This window comes from Physeter macrocephalus, chromosome 16, assembly GCF_002837175.3.
Source record: "Physeter macrocephalus isolate SW-GA chromosome 16, ASM283717v5, whole genome shotgun sequence".
NCBI classification, from domain to species: domain Eukaryota; kingdom Metazoa; phylum Chordata; class Mammalia; order Artiodactyla; family Physeteridae; genus Physeter; species Physeter macrocephalus.
The window spans coordinates 15579088-15593978 of NC_041229.1; the positions used below are offsets into that span (position 1 = coordinate 15579088).

A 14891-nucleotide genomic window follows, 5' to 3' on the forward strand; every position below is an offset into this window, starting at 1 on the left:
GCTTTTGTTGTTGTTGGCTGTGCGCAGGCTTTCTCTTGCTGCGCGCGGGCTTTCTCTAGTTGCAGCGAGCGGGGGCTACTCTTCGTTGCGGTGCGCGGGCTTCTCATTGCAGTGGCTTCTCTTGTTGCGGAGCATGGGCTCTAGGCACGCGCGCTTCAGTAGTTGTGGCACGTGGGCTCAGTAGTTGTGGCTCGCGGGCTGTAGAGTGCAGGCTCAGTAGCTGTGGCACACGCGCTCAGTTGCTCCACAGTATGTGGGATCTCCCCGGACCAGGACTCGAACCCGTGTCCCTTGCATTGGCAGGCGGATTCTTTTTTTTTTTTTTTTTTTGCAGTACGCGGGCCTCTCACTGTTGTGGCCTCTCCCGTGGCGGAGCACAGGCTCCGGGCGCGCAGGCCCAGCGGCCATGGCTCACGGGCCCAGCCGCTCCATGGCATGTGGGATCTTCCTGGACCGGGGCACGAACCCGTGTCCCCTGCACCGGCAGGAGGATTCTTAACCACTGCGCCACCAGGGAAGTCCTTAATAGGCTTCTTTTTTGTCTAGTTTTTTATTTGTTTGTTTGATTGATTTTGGTTTGGTTTGGTTTGGTTTTTTCAGCTGTGCCTCGAGGCTTGTAGGATCTTTGTTCCTCTACCAGGGACTGAACCTGAGCCCTAGCAGTGAGAGCACCGAGTCTTAACCACTGGACCGCCAGGAAACTCCCTTTCGTGTAGTTTTTAACTTCCATTTGTCGCTCCTAAACCAGAGGCTTCTTTCCTGGAAATTAAAGTTTCAGTGACTCACTTGTTCACTTACCTATGGGTAAATTGCCCCCATAATTCTGGAAGTAGGATTCTGTGATAAAATCACTTTCTTGTTTGTTTCTGTCAACTGGTTCATTGTGCCCCATCCACTCAGAAGTAACATCTCTGAAATGAGTATGAGTCTTTACTGAGCTCATAACAGAGTACCAAGCTCAAGTAAGCCCTTTACCCACCTGTGGAGTAAGTCCTGTTTTACAGATGAAGAGACTGAGACCCAGTGAAGTCAGGTAACTTGCCCAGGATCCTCCACCTCAGGAACCCTGGTGAAACCAGGATCCAAGCCCAGGTCTTCCTGACCCCAGAGCTAGTGCTTCTGAGCTCTAGGCCAGGGAGTCAGAAAGGCTCGTCATGTGATTTGTCAAGCAGTAGTTCACTCTGTCTTGGTGGCACCTTCAGGTGTGTTGGCACCAGACCCAAAGGCTGTGAAGAGAGCAGACTAGGAGGACAGAATCCATGGGACCTTCCCAAAGGCAGGGCCAAAAGGAGGGTAGGTGTTTGGGTTTGGAGAAACCCCATTCTCAGGAATAAAAATAGATTTAAAAAAGAGAGGTGGGTTGGGGGAGGGAGATTCAGCATACATATCAGGTAAACACATTGAGGCCTCTGGAAGAGGTGGGAAGGAACTGAATGTCAAGAACCAGGGCTTATACATGCTGTTAGCCTTGCCATTTCCTCACGTTTGATAATCATCCTTTAAAAATCTTTAAACAAGAGAGCTCTCGTGTTTGTCTTTGGGAGCCAAGGAGGTGCAGCTCATGAGATTTGCATCCAGCTCTATAGTCCAGAAAAAAGGAGCCCCAAGAAATTGAGTGGATGGGGGGTTAGCTATCAAGGAAGAAAGTATAGGCATTAGAAAACAATTCAGAAAAGTAAGAAGCAGCTATTCGTGTTCCTTCCTGGCAAAGCAGACTCAAGAGCCAGTCCCTCGCTCCACACAGGCAGCCTTGCACCACTTCCTGCCGGTGGCTTTTGTTTGGCCCTGCGGCCAGCACGTGAGCTATGTCCACAGAGGAATCGGGCTGGGTGGGCAGGATGGGTGACCTAATCCCACAGAGCAAGTCCTGGCGTAGGCTTTCTTTTATCTTCCTCTTGCTGCTGGCTTTTAGCTTTCAGTAGCAAAAGAGGTGGCTCCTGGCTCTTCCTTTGACCTCTTTGCTCAAAGAACTTTCAGAAGATTTCTCACTTGACTTCATTTTTGGTAGTTTGGAAGCTCCCATCCTTTCACTTTTCTCCAGAGTGTTTTGCATTACCAGCAACGTGCATGTCACTTTGTTCCCCTCCCTTCCCGTCCTGCCTCAGCCCCTGAACCCAGGCCTCACCTTGATGGTTACGGAGACCGTTTGAATATAGAGACCTGAAACCCTTTAACCATCACTCAAGCAGCGCATTTTACTTTCGTTATTCAAATAGATACTGGGATGGTACAGTTAGCGTTAGGACTGTATTTCCCATTAAAATTTGTTTAAAACCTGGTCTCGCTAAGATACCGTTCATCAGGAGATAAGCCCAATAGTTGCCAGGGAGCTTTAACCCAGAAAAACCAACCAAGCAAAGAAAACGTATGTTGAAGTTCTAGGCTCTTAAGGACTGGAGCCAGAAGTGCCACAGGAGGATCCTGTCAACTTAGGTGTGGCCCTGGTATTCTTCTTGACCATCTTGGTCAAGAAGAAGAAATACTCAGTCTTCACGAATTCCTCTTTCTCTCCAAAATCCAGCCCACAGGGTTGTATGACTGACAGGTGGCTAACCCACACTAAGACAGTGTTTATTAATATCAGTTAAAGAGATTATTTTTAAACACTGGGAATAGGACAATGTTCTGGAATAGGGAAGGCTCACAAACATGCATAAAATACAATTCTTGTCCTCAAAGAATTTACAGTTTAATATGAATAATTAAGACAAGTATGCAATTGAAGATGGTGCCAGGAATAACATTAGAGTAATCAGAGTCCAATAAAGTCTTCTGACATTTAAAGGAAGGAAAGATCTATTTCTGTTTGAAAGGGAAATTTTCATAAAAATTATAACATTTGAGCTGGACCTAGAAGGATGAGTTGATTCGGATTGGCAGGAATGGAAGTAAAAGAATCAAGCATTTCCAGAGAGAGAGAACAGTGAGAGCAAATGCATTGAACTGTCCATGGTCCCATTTGACCAGAGCTTAGAATGTAGAGGAGAGTCGTGAGAGGCTGGGACGGTGTTGTGAAAATTAGGGGTTTGGGCTCCCCTATAGAAAGGTTAGTCTTTGTAGGGCGGTGCTAGAGGGATGGTTAGGAGGCTATTATAGTGATCCGGGGAAGAGGTAACAGGACTTCAGTGGAAGCAGTGAGATTAGTAAGAAAGAGACTGAAGTGACCAACATTGGAGGGGCACATTCTTCTGACTTAGGATGATGTGGAACCAGGAGTAAGGAATCAATATGAACTCCACAAGCTCATCATACCCAGAAGATGAGGAAAGTAGGCACCAAAACCAGGATGTCTGAAGGAGATTGTGGGGGAAGCTGGTGAGTTTAGAATTGGACATGTTGAGTGTTAGCCATCCAGGGAAAGATACCTAGTAAATAGTTAGAATTTTGGATCTGGAGCTTAAAAGAGCATTTCAGTAATTCTTTATATAGAAGCAGTGTAGTTGAAGTCGTGAAAATAGATGATACTGCCAAAGTAAGTGTAGGGAGAGAGAGATGGTCAAGGATAGAAGTGTAAAGAGTGAAGGAGCTGGGGGCAGCAGTCAGAGGAAGAGAGGAGGGGACTGGGTGGTGTACGGAGGGGAAGCCAAGGAAGGAGAGAGAGGCGTCCACAGGATGGAGGCCATCCTCCCAGGCTAGAGGTCCTGGAAGCTCCAAGAATGATTCTTCTGTGCATCTAGGTGTGGGAACATAGCACCGTCAAATCAACAGAGAAATGAAGAAAAAAAGAAAAGGTTCAGTGTGATCCAGCCAACCACTGATATGTGGGATTTTTTTTCTCCTAAGGGTATGATCCCTGCAAGAGAGAGCCTCGGCTTTGCTGTCAAGACTTAGGGTTGGCAGGCTGGTCCAGGCTCCTCTAAGCATCACCAGCCAGCTGAGGACTAGCGGAGAGTGCACGTGTGGTCCTCACCATTGCCCACTGTCCCTTGCGAGATATCTCTTTGGTGAGAGGTGCCAGTGTTGGGAGAAACTCTAGGTCTGCTGACCCTATTTTGCTCTGTCCCCTCAGAGTCTGTCCTAGGGAACTGCATGGATAGAAGTTCTCCAGGACAAGCAATGGAGCTGCCAGATCACAACGGACTTGGGTACCCAGCACACCCCTCAGTCAGTGAACACCACAGGCCCCGGACGCTCCAGAGACACCACACGATCCAGAACAGTGACGATGCTTATGTATGTTGGCCCCCTCCTGCTTTTCGGAAGTGGGATCCTTGAAAACAGAACTTAGGAATGTGGGGTAGCATCTACTCTCATTCTCCTCAGCCAGAGTCCAGCGCCTCCGGGCACTAAGGGAGCATTTCTTTGAATCACCGTAACAACCAATCCTAAACTCCAGGAGAATCTCCGTAGAATCTGAACTCCACATTTGAGACTGAGGAATCGAGAATGGTTGCCATCTGTTTCCTCTAGTCTTAGTTATTGAACTTCTCCCCAGACAGTCTAAACTCAGACCCCAGCAAATGAGCCTTCAGGCTCTTGGTTAGTTTTCTGGCAGCTACATTGAATTTATTCAGATGAGGGAGCTCATCCACTCCGCAATCCACTTGTTTCCTTAGGCAGCACTGTCTAATACAGCAGCAACCAACCACATGTGGCTTTTCAATTGCAAATGTAATTAAAACAAAATAAAATTTAAAACTGAGTTCTTTAGTCACACTAGTCACATTTCAGGGCTCAGTAGCCCTTGTGGCTGCTGGCTTCCTATTGGACGGGGCAGGTACAGAACATTCCCATCCTCGCAGAGAGTGCTGTTGACAGTGCTGTCCAAGACAGACTCCTCATGGTGATGAGATGGGTCAGAAACCTGGCACTGGAAGGCCATGTAGATGTCAAGGGCATCTGACTACCAGCTGAGATTCACCGTGCCCCTCCCTTCCCACCCTACCCCCACCCCCAGCCTCAGCTTCCCGCACGGTCACCATTGCAGCATCCCCCTTTAGATGGCCCTGCAGAGGAAGGGAGTCTGGGTGGTAGTGCTTGCGACTGGTGCTTGAGGCCGGCCGTTGCCTGGGCTCTTTTGGAGGGCACAGCTGTCTCTAAGGGTCCCTGAGAGTGGCGCGTTTTCTGATATCCTTACTTCTTTTCCTAATTGTTTCCTGCAGGTGCAGCTGGATAACTTGCCTGGCATGAGTCTCGTGGCTGGGAAAGCACTTAGTTCTGCCCGGATGTCAGATGCGGTTCTCAGTCAGTCCTCGCTCATGGGGAGCCAGCAGTTCCAGGATGGGGAGAATGAGGGTGAGGGGTGTTGTGCGTGGGGCGCCCGGAGAAGTTCCTGGAGGGGCCCCCCTTTCATCTTCACCAGTGACTACTCCCCTCTTGTATAAACAGCCCATGGGAAGCCACAGCATCCCCAAGGGGTTCTGGATACAGCCTTTCCCCAGTTCTCTTACACCGAGTGTGAGTGCGTGAAGGAGCACGCCTCCTGGTTGAGGGCAGGGGCATCACACTTCTGTCTGCAGTGCTTTGTTCGGATGCTCCTTCAATAACTCTTTTTCTGGTTCTGATTAGAGGGCACCGTGTCCTAATGTCTGTCTCCCTTTACAACCAGTAGAGGGAGGGCATCATAGTTGATATAAAGCCCAGGCTCGGGAGCGGACAGGTGTGCAGTAAATTCTGACTGCCCTTTACCGGCTCCACAGGTTAAGGCGCTTAACCTTTCTGAGCCCCAGGGTCCTCCTCTGTAAAGGGACAGAAACAACAGAGCCCCTGTCCTAGATTGTGCTGTGAGCATTAACTAGCTTGGGGAGTTTAAAGTGCTTAGGCCAGTGTCCTGAGTACAGAGCGTGCCCAGGAGTCAGCGTCTGCCAGCCGCGAGGGTGTCCTCCCCAGGAGCTGACAGTGCTTGACGGTGGGAGACTGTAAAGGAAGAGGGAAAAACGGACACTGGGGACAACAGGAAGGAGCCTGGCCCCCAGCCACGGTCACTAGCCAGACCGAGGGCCTGCTCTGAGCTAGAGTTCAGGGCTGGGAGTCGTCAGCCTACGGAAGGTTCAGACTTCTCTTCCACCTCTGTCTACCTCTTGCCCACCTGCCACCCCGCTGCCTGCAAATCTCCCATGTTTCTTCTGGTCTTGCAGAATGCGGGGAGAGTCTTGGAGGTCATGAGCACCCAGACCTGACTGATGGCAGCCAGCATTTAAACTCCTCTTGCTACCCGTCCACATGTATTACAGACATACTGCTCAGCTACAAGCACCCCGAGGTCTCCTTCAGCATGGAACAGGCAGGCGTGTAGCAAAAGATGGAGAGTGAGTATCACCCTGGCCGGGGCAAACCAGTCCTTTGGCCCAGTACCAGCTCCTGATCCCATCAGGAGGTTCCTTCCATGTGAACTCAAGCCAGTGAACTTGACAACGCCACTCTTCCCATCAAGGTCTTTGTATCTTCCTGTTCCTTCATGAAGCACTATGCTAGTTGTTTGGGGGGTGGATGCTGGCCATAGTCCCTTGGTTGAATTATGGGGGATAAGACGTGTTACAGGTGCCATAGCCTCCACAGAGTAAGTGAGCTTAGGGCTTCAGAGGACAGACGGGACCTCTGGCCAGGGTAATGGGAAAGGAGGTGACCCTTGAACTCAGTCCTGAAGGATGAAATTCAGCAAGAAAACATGGCCAGCCAGATTTTGTTAAGGCTCTGCTGCAAGTGGCAAAATATTCCAGAAATGTGTGATCAGAGGCCAGTGGTAGAAAACGGGTAAACAGTCCAGTCTGGCTGGAGTAATGCCTAAACGCACACAGCAGGTAGTATCGGTTCTGTCTTTGAAAATTCATTGACAGAAGAGACTTGATGAAAGTTAAGCCATCTGGCAAATCCATACTAGGCAAAACTCTTTAAATATCTGAGGTAAAGTGCACCTATTTTTTTTTCTTTTTTAAGTTTCCAGTGGAATATATGAGTCTCTCTCTTTTGAAACTAATTCTCTGTGTCTGCTGCTCTGTTGCAGGTTTATGTACCGCGCGGGAATGAAAGGTTGACTTTAAACCAACAGTATCTAGCAGCATTGCGCCAAGTTGCCATTGTGTTTCCCTCCACCCAGAATGTCGGCTCCTTTCCTCACATTTGGTTCATCAGCGTGCTGTTCTTTTGGGTTCTGAGGGGGGTTTTGCCACGTTCGCCTGTATGACCAAGTCACCAAGGAAATAAACAGGAAATCCATGTTCGCCGCCTTTCGTGAAAGTGTATTTGGTGTATTTGAGTTGGTGGTTTTGTTTGGTTTTGGTTTGGATTATTTTTGATTGTTTTTTTTGTTTTTAAGTATGTTTTCTTTTGGAGGTGATTTTCTTCCTTTTTTTCTTTCTTTCTTTCCTTTTTTTGAGGCAGAAGAGCAAAGCAGTCCGTGTACGGTGGCCAGGGGCGCAGAGCCACTCCCCTCCCTGGCCTCTGTCCACAGGGCGCCCTCCAGCCCCTGCACTGCTCTTCCGCAGGAGCAGACGCTAGAGGGTAGCATCCTCTGGAATCTCAGCAGCTGGAGAAAGAGACAGAGGAAGGGATGACAAGCCTTTGGCCCTTGGAGAGCAAAAAGAGAAACCCCAAGCCTGGGACCTGGAGAGGTCTTTGCTGCTGGGATCCACTGAAAAACATGTCTGGCCCAGCCATGGTCATATGAGAATGTTAGCACGGAGGCTGCGAGTGGCCTGGCGTTGATGGGTTGCCAGTTAGAACATCTGTTTGGTGTGTAACTCGGCTCCCCTCTTACAACCTGGAAAGTTGGTTGCCTTTATCATCCTGCTGGTTCTACCCACAGATTGAACACCCGACAGTGGTACACTATGCTTTTGTGTCACCTTTTATTCTCATTTTATACTGTGCTATAACAAGGATTGTTGCTCCATATATATATATATGGATGTATACGTATACATCCATATATACATATATATAATGCTTTTCCTTTTCAGCCTCTTTGTCACAGGCAAGAAGAACAGGAGGTTGTCTTGGGTCCTGCCTCTCTCCTAACTTCTCCTTCTCCCTGGGCATCCTCAGCCCCTATTTTAATTCTTGATCATGTAGGAATTGTTTTTGGTAAACGTTGATATTATTGTTATTATTATTGTTATTATTATTATTAATAAATAAAAACAAAAGGAATTTTTGTTTAAAAGAGAAATGTTTAACCAGATTCTGTTCTATTTGAATTGTGACTTGCACCTTTTGTTCAAAGTATTTTATTTAGACCTTGTAATTGTGAACAGTTCTCACTCGTGCCAGTGACAGATGTCGTGGTCTCCTTTCCCCCAGCTGAAGCAGTGCATATGCAATAGCTATTATTTGTGTCATTATTTTTCTTCACTGTTAGAAACCAAAGTCTTCTCTGCTGGCTGGGGGCTGACAGAGGATCTGGGTTGTTGCCTTCCGATCTTCAAAACAAGGAAGAGGTGTTAAATATTCTGACTCTTGATCCATTTTGCTGGGAAAGCAAGAGTAAAAGGTCCCCCGGCCCCTCCTAGTCTTTCATCCTGAATTTGCACAGAAGAAAGCGGGTTCCCAGCATGGCCATCCTGGTGTTGCTGACAGGATCCCCATGCAGCTTGTCCTTCTCACTGATGTTGGCAGCTCAGCTCCTGGACCCAGTATCCCTCGAGTCGGTTTCTGCAGTGCAAGAGCCTTTCTTGGGATCTCTCCGTGTCTCCTTGGTCCCCAAACCCCCTCCACTTGGTGGGGCCACCAGCTGCTCACCTTCTGGAAGCAACCGAGATAGCCCAGACAGCCACTGTTGACTTCTCCGGGCTCGTTGCAGTTCCCATGCTGGCCTCCCACCACGTGCTCAGCCTGTTCTGTTCACCATGCTGATGGACGGAGCAGACTGCCGCCCCCCTGCAACCACCCAGACAAAAGCCAGTGAGCCTATTAACCGTGCCATCTTGCGAACTACACTTTTAAAAAATCATTGCTTTGTATTGTAGTGACCAATATGCGCAGTATATGTTGAATGTATATGAACATACTTTCCTATTTCTGTTCTTTGAAACTGTCAGAGTATTTTTTTCTTTCTCATTTATGTTGAACTAAAAAAGGATTAAAAATCTCCAGACCCAAGTTGCAGTAAGACCTTCAGTCGTTTCTTGGTGGGCACTTACAACTTAGTAACTTGGTTGGACAGTAGGGGATTGTGCAAATAAACACCTGATTATGATCTTATGCTGATATGTTTCTTGCCTTGTGGTTTGGAGTCTAGTTGGGAGAAAGGCTCAGGCTGGAAGCTGGAATGCTGGAGGCTGAGGGCGTGTAGCGTGGGGCTTTGAGCAGTGCTTTATCTCACCCCGCCTTGCGAGACGAGCATTCTCTAGAACTCCACGCTGGGTCGTCAGGCACCTGGATTGGACTCTGGCCCCTCAGAAGGGAACGTTAGAGTTTGCTGAGTCGGGTGGAAGACGGATTCCTTGAGAGCGTACTTTTGAAGGAGTAAAAGGAGGACCTCAAAGAGTTGGCAGAGGCCTTTATGGGGTGACCTCAGTCAGCCCAGTGATACGATCAACTATAAGCGTTAGGATGGAAGGGGACTTTTGCTATAGTTTCCCCCCTTTTTCCACGGCTGGACTCCAGAGGGCAGGGTAGAATTTCTAGCAGGGCCCCAGCCACGGCTGACAGACAGCTGATGGAAGGCCCTTCTATGAAGAAAGATTACAAAAGCTGGAAATACTGAGTTTATAGGAAGAAGAGGGAGAGGAGGGAGCCCATGGTGGACTAGAAAGTTGCTGTGGGACTGTTTAGAACAGAAAAAAGCCTTCTCAAGAGGGGTCTTCTAGAAATCATCTGAGTGTGTACACACTCCCGTGGAAGGCTGGGAGTGTCTCTGAAACCCAACAGCGATAAACCCAGATGCCTTCCAACGGTTTGTAAGAACCTTTTACTTACGGGAGGTGCCACGCCCTCCTGCATGCAGCCAGGATGCCTTTGACATGAGCTCAGGGCCCTCAGGGCCCTGCCTCCTGGATACAGGCCCTGAGGTCTGAGCTCTAGAAGATGGAAGCCCTGCTGACAGATCCTTACTCATCTCTCTGACTTTGTGGTAGCCCCCAGCCCGTTCCGCCGGCACAGATCAAGATCGGAAGGCTGGCGCGCCTGCCCAGGAGCCAGACGTCTGCTCTGCTGCCTCATCTCCCAGGCAGGAGGGCAGGAGAGAATCTTGGTTGGTTACAATGCCCTGCCCTGGGTCTAAATTGGGATCTGTCACCAGGAGCTGCAACAAAATTGCCAGATAGTAGGGTGTTGGTGGTTGTGGGGATCTCCTCCCCTGATCAATCCAAACCTTCCTAACTTCAAGCCTCCCCTCCGGACCTGCACCATGTGCTTTCCCAGTAAATGTTCTGAGCAGGGCCTGTGATACAGGGCCAAACGCTCCAGATTCCTGTGTCCCCTCTCCAGGCCCGCTCCTTCAGGTGACCATCTGCCTCCCTGGTGACCCTTCCTTTGGTTGCGAGTGTGGATCATTGAGCAAATATTTGCTGAGTGTCTGTTATGTGCCAGGCCTAGCAGGGGACAGAGTCCTCCCACTGCAGACTGACCAGTACAACGTTGAGACATCAATGGTGAAATGAGTGGCCAGTCATTCGGAGCAAAATCCACTCCTGTAGCCACACTCCCACACGTGTCAGGGGACCCACTTCAGAAACGGCCACTCTGGAGACTCCCCAGATGGGGGAAGAGGGTGGTAGGACTGCGGGCCTGCATTGGTAGGCCCTGCACCCACCAAATAGCTAGTCCAATCCAGGCACTTGGCGCCTCTGACAATGACTGGCTGGACCCCAAGTCTGGTTCTGAGATGCGCTCCGTTTGCTATTGGTGGTGGTTTTCCCATAGGTCTCTGTCCAGAAAGACTCGCTTCTCTGAAATATTAGTAACGAGGGGGCTTGGGCTGGTTTAAGCCAAATATCTTACAATGAGATGGAGTAGACACACTAGTGAATAAGTATATTTAAAAAGGAAGCTTCTGGCTTGGTAAGATGCTATCGAACAAGGGCTCTGGGAGTCGGGGGTCCGGCTGCTGTTGGCTGACAGGCAACCATCAAAGAGCTAGAAGCCAGGCCCCCTGACTCCCTTCCTGCCAGCACCGAACACAGGGCTGAAGGACGCGGGGCGGCTCTTAGCAGCTCTCAGCTGCAGCCTTCTCACAGACACCATGAGGAGAATACCTGGCCTGCTGGCCTTAAAGGGACAAACTGAGTTCATCGCGAAACTGCTTTGGCCGCTAAAGAACTGCGCAGATGTCAAACACTAGGTTTGCTCTAATCATTTCAGTAGTGAACCAAAGAGCAGGGCAAAACAGTGCCCAACTGGTAAGCTTCTGAGGCCCCCCCGTATGCTGGCTAGGAGGATCTCTACCGCCCCCCTCCCCAAGAGGAAGGAGCCTCTCGTCCTGAGACACCCCTGAGCTGCCCCAGCAGGGGACCAGCCTCCCTCAGACTCTAGACGACAGGCAGGGAGCTGGGCTGGCCAAGTGGCAGCCTCCCTCTCTGCTGAGCCCACAGAGCCTTGGGGGTGGGTCAGTCTCTCATCTCGGCATCTGCACGTCAAGGCCACGCAGAGAAAATGTGATTCCCCACTTCTGCCACCAGAAACTGAGGTCATAGCTCTGGTCTGACAGTCCAGCCCTGCTCTGGTCTGACAGTGCAAGTGTGTTCAGTGGGAGCAGGGGGGCAGGATGGCAGAAATTGGGATTCTGGGCCACAGAAGAGTTACTGTTTACTAAGTGCCAGATCCCTTTCAGTTTTGCCGTGCACGTTCAGATTTAGTGCTTAACACAACATAAATTTATTATCTGACAGTACAGGTCTGGAGGTCAAAAGTCCAAAATAGGTCACACTAGTCTTAAAGCATGAAGTCAGCAGAGCTGTATTCTTCCTGGAGGCTCTAGGGAAACTCTGCTTCTTTGGCTCTTCCAGCTTCTAGAGGCTGCCCGCATTCTTTGGCACATGGCCCCCTTCCAGCAAACACATCACTCCAACCTCTGCTTCTGACCTCCCACCTTCTCCAACTCTCCCTCTCCTGCCTCCCTCTTGTGTATTTAAGGACCCTTGTGATGGCATGGGCCCACCTGGATAACCCAGGATAGCTGCCCCATCTCAAGGTCCTTATAATCACATCTGCAAAGTCCCTTTTGCCATGTAAGGGAACAGTCACAGGTTCCAGAGAGTAGGACATGGACATGTTTGGGGGAGGGGCTTATCCTGCCTGCCATGCGTGCTACTCCCACCATAACTCTAGGAGATGCATGTTCTATCATTATCTTCACTTAACAGATAAGAGACTGAGGTTAGGTGGAAGGAAGGTCTGGACTAGCCCAGGTCATACAGCTAACAAGTGACAGAGCTGGGACTGAAACCTAAGGTGGTCCAGCTCCAAAGCTTTCCCCTCTGAGGAGAAAGGCATGAGGCTGGCTAGAGTGGGAGAGGCCTGGAGCCCCACCACTCCGGGATCTGGCGGACGGCAGTCCCCGACTGGGTTTTAGAACATTAGGGAGTTTCCTGGGTAGGTGGTGCAGAGCACATTTCTGCCCTGGGTCCTCAGTCCAGAGACCTGGGTGGGTTCTAAGTCCAGCCCTGCCTCTAACTCCCTGGGACACCAGGGACACTGGGCAAATTCCTCCACTCTTCAGTTTCCTCATCTGAAGATGATGGGTGGGGAGAGGCTGATCTCAAAATTCCTCTCGGCCTGCACGTTCACAGGTTCTATGACCGGGGTCCTGTAGGTGACCTGGTGTTGGGGGCTCGCACACCTTCCAGGAGAAACCTTACAAAATGGCTCTGCAAACACCAACAAGCACACAGTACTGATTTACAGGATTTCCCTGGGTTCGTCCCCCAACCACCCCCATTCTCATCTTCGTTTTACTGATAGGAAACCAAGGCTCAGGGACATTACATAACTGGCTCAGGACCCTCCTCCAGGATTTTGCACACTGAAGGCAAAGATGAAATGAGAACTTAGGCTCCTGCCACTAGCAGTCCAGAGGTCTTTCCCTGACACCAGCCATCCCTAAGGGCTGGTGTCCATTCTCACCTGTGTGGGATCCAAGATCAATATGAACAATGCTGGGACTTCCCTGGTGGTGCAGTGGTTAAGAATCCGCCTGCCAACCTAAGTGTCCGTGGACAGATGAACGGATAAAGAAGATGTGGCACATATGTACAGTGGAATATTGCTCAGCCATAAAAGAAACAAAATTGAGTTATTTGTAGTGATGTGGTTGGATCTAGAGTCCGTCCTACAGAGTGAAGTGTGTCGGAAAGAGAAAAACAAATACCATATGCTAACACATATATATGGAATCTAAAAAAAAGAAAATGGTTCTGAAGAACCTAGGGTTAGGACAGGAATAAAGACACAGACGTAGAGAATGGACTTGAGGACACGGGGAAGGGGAAGGGGAAGCTGGGATGAAGTGAGAGAGTGGCATTGACATATATATACTACCAAATGTAAAACAGACAGCTAGTGGGAAGTAGCCACATAGCACAGGGAGATCACCTCGGTGCTTTGTGACCCCCTAGAGGGGTGGGGAATATATGCTTACGTACAGCTGACTCTGTTATACAGCAGAAACTAACACACCATTGTAAAGCAATTATACTCCAATAAAGATGTTAAAAAGAAAAGAAAAGAAATTAAATTAAATTAAAAGGGAAAAAAAACAAAAGAATCCGCCTGCCAATGCAGGGAACATGGGTTTGAGCCCTGGTCCGGGAAGATCCCACATGCCGCAGAGCAACTAAGTCCGTGTGCCACAACTACTGAGCCTTCGCTCTAGAGCCCGCAAGCCACACATAGCACAGGGAGATCACCTCGGTGCTTTGTGACCCCCTAGAGGGGTGGGATAGGGAGGGTGGGAGGGAGACGCAAGAGGGAGGGGATGGGGGATATATGCATACGTACAGCTGACTCTGTTATACAGCAGAAACTAACACACCATTGTAAAGCAATTATACTCCAATAAAGATGTTAAAAAGAAAAGAAAAGAAATTAAATTAAATTAAAAGGGAAAAAAAAAAAAGAATCCGCCTGCCAATGCAGGGAACATGGGTTTGAGCCCTGGTCCGGGAAGATCCCACATGCCGCAGAGCAACTAAGTCCGTGTGCCACAACTACTGAGCCTTCGCTCTAGAGCCCGCAAGCCACAACAACTACTGAAGCCCATGCACCTAGAGCCCATGCTCCACAACAAGAGAAGCCACTGCAATGAGAAGTCCGCGCACCGCAACGAAGAGTAGCCCCCGCTCGCCGCAACTAGAGAAAGCCCGCGCGCAGCAACGAAGACCCACTGCATCCAAAAATTAATTAATTAATTAATTAAAAATATTAACAATGCAAAGATCTATGTATCCCATTTAAGCAACTGTCCTTTATTCTGAGGTTATGCTTTTTTGGGGTTGGTTTTTTTTTTTTTTTGAATTTCTGAATTTTATTTTATTTATTTTTTTATACAGCAGGTTCTTATTAGTTATCCGTTTTATACATATTAGTGTATATATGTCAATCCCAATCTCCCAGTTCATCCCACCAGATGGTAGGGTTTGGGCCAGGTGGGGCGCAGCGGTGAGTAAGATTTTTAACATGACAAAATGAAAAGTTGGCATCTCTGTGTTGGTCTTTAGAATTTGCCTGGAAATGTTAGAGGTCTCTGACATCTCAGAGTCTGGGAGCCACTGAGCACTGTCCTGTCTCTCTCCCCAGGCAGCATCCTAGCACAGGGCTCCCTTTGCTTTTGGATCTGGGAGGTCTGCAAGGGTGTGGAGAGGGGGGATGACGAGGAGATGCCACAGCCCTGGTGGAAGCACCGTCTGCTGCCTTTGTGAGGCGGGCGCAGGGTGGAGGTGAGAGAATCTCCCTGGAATGCAAGGGGACATTTTTTTTTTTTTGAATTTCTGAATTTTATTTTATTTATTTTTTTATAC

At 49.2% G+C, this 14891-nt stretch overlaps 1 protein-coding gene across 6 annotated transcripts in view; it reads left to right on the plus strand.

Moving 5' to 3' along the window:
* The window catches only part of SIK3 (SIK family kinase 3), a 256319-nt gene extending 247282 nt beyond the window's left edge, over positions 1 to 9037 (plus strand). For 4 of the 6 annotated variants that reach the window (XM_024131196.3, XM_024131198.3, XM_024131197.2 and 1 more), the window contains 4 exons: positions 4010 to 4173; positions 5103 to 5235; positions 6078 to 6248; positions 6944 to 9037. In XM_024131196.3, coding sequence (XP_023986964.1) covers positions 4010 to 4173; positions 5103 to 5235; positions 6078 to 6235 — 455 coding nt within the window. In that variant the 3' untranslated portion in view covers positions 6236 to 6248; positions 6944 to 9037. Of the gene's footprint in view, positions 1 to 4009; positions 4174 to 5102; positions 5236 to 6077; positions 6249 to 6943 lie in introns of those variants that run through there. The other 2 variants (XR_003683519.2, XR_003683518.2) reach the window with 1 other exon arrangement.
* The last annotated feature ends 5854 nt before the right edge of the window (positions 9038 to 14891 follow it).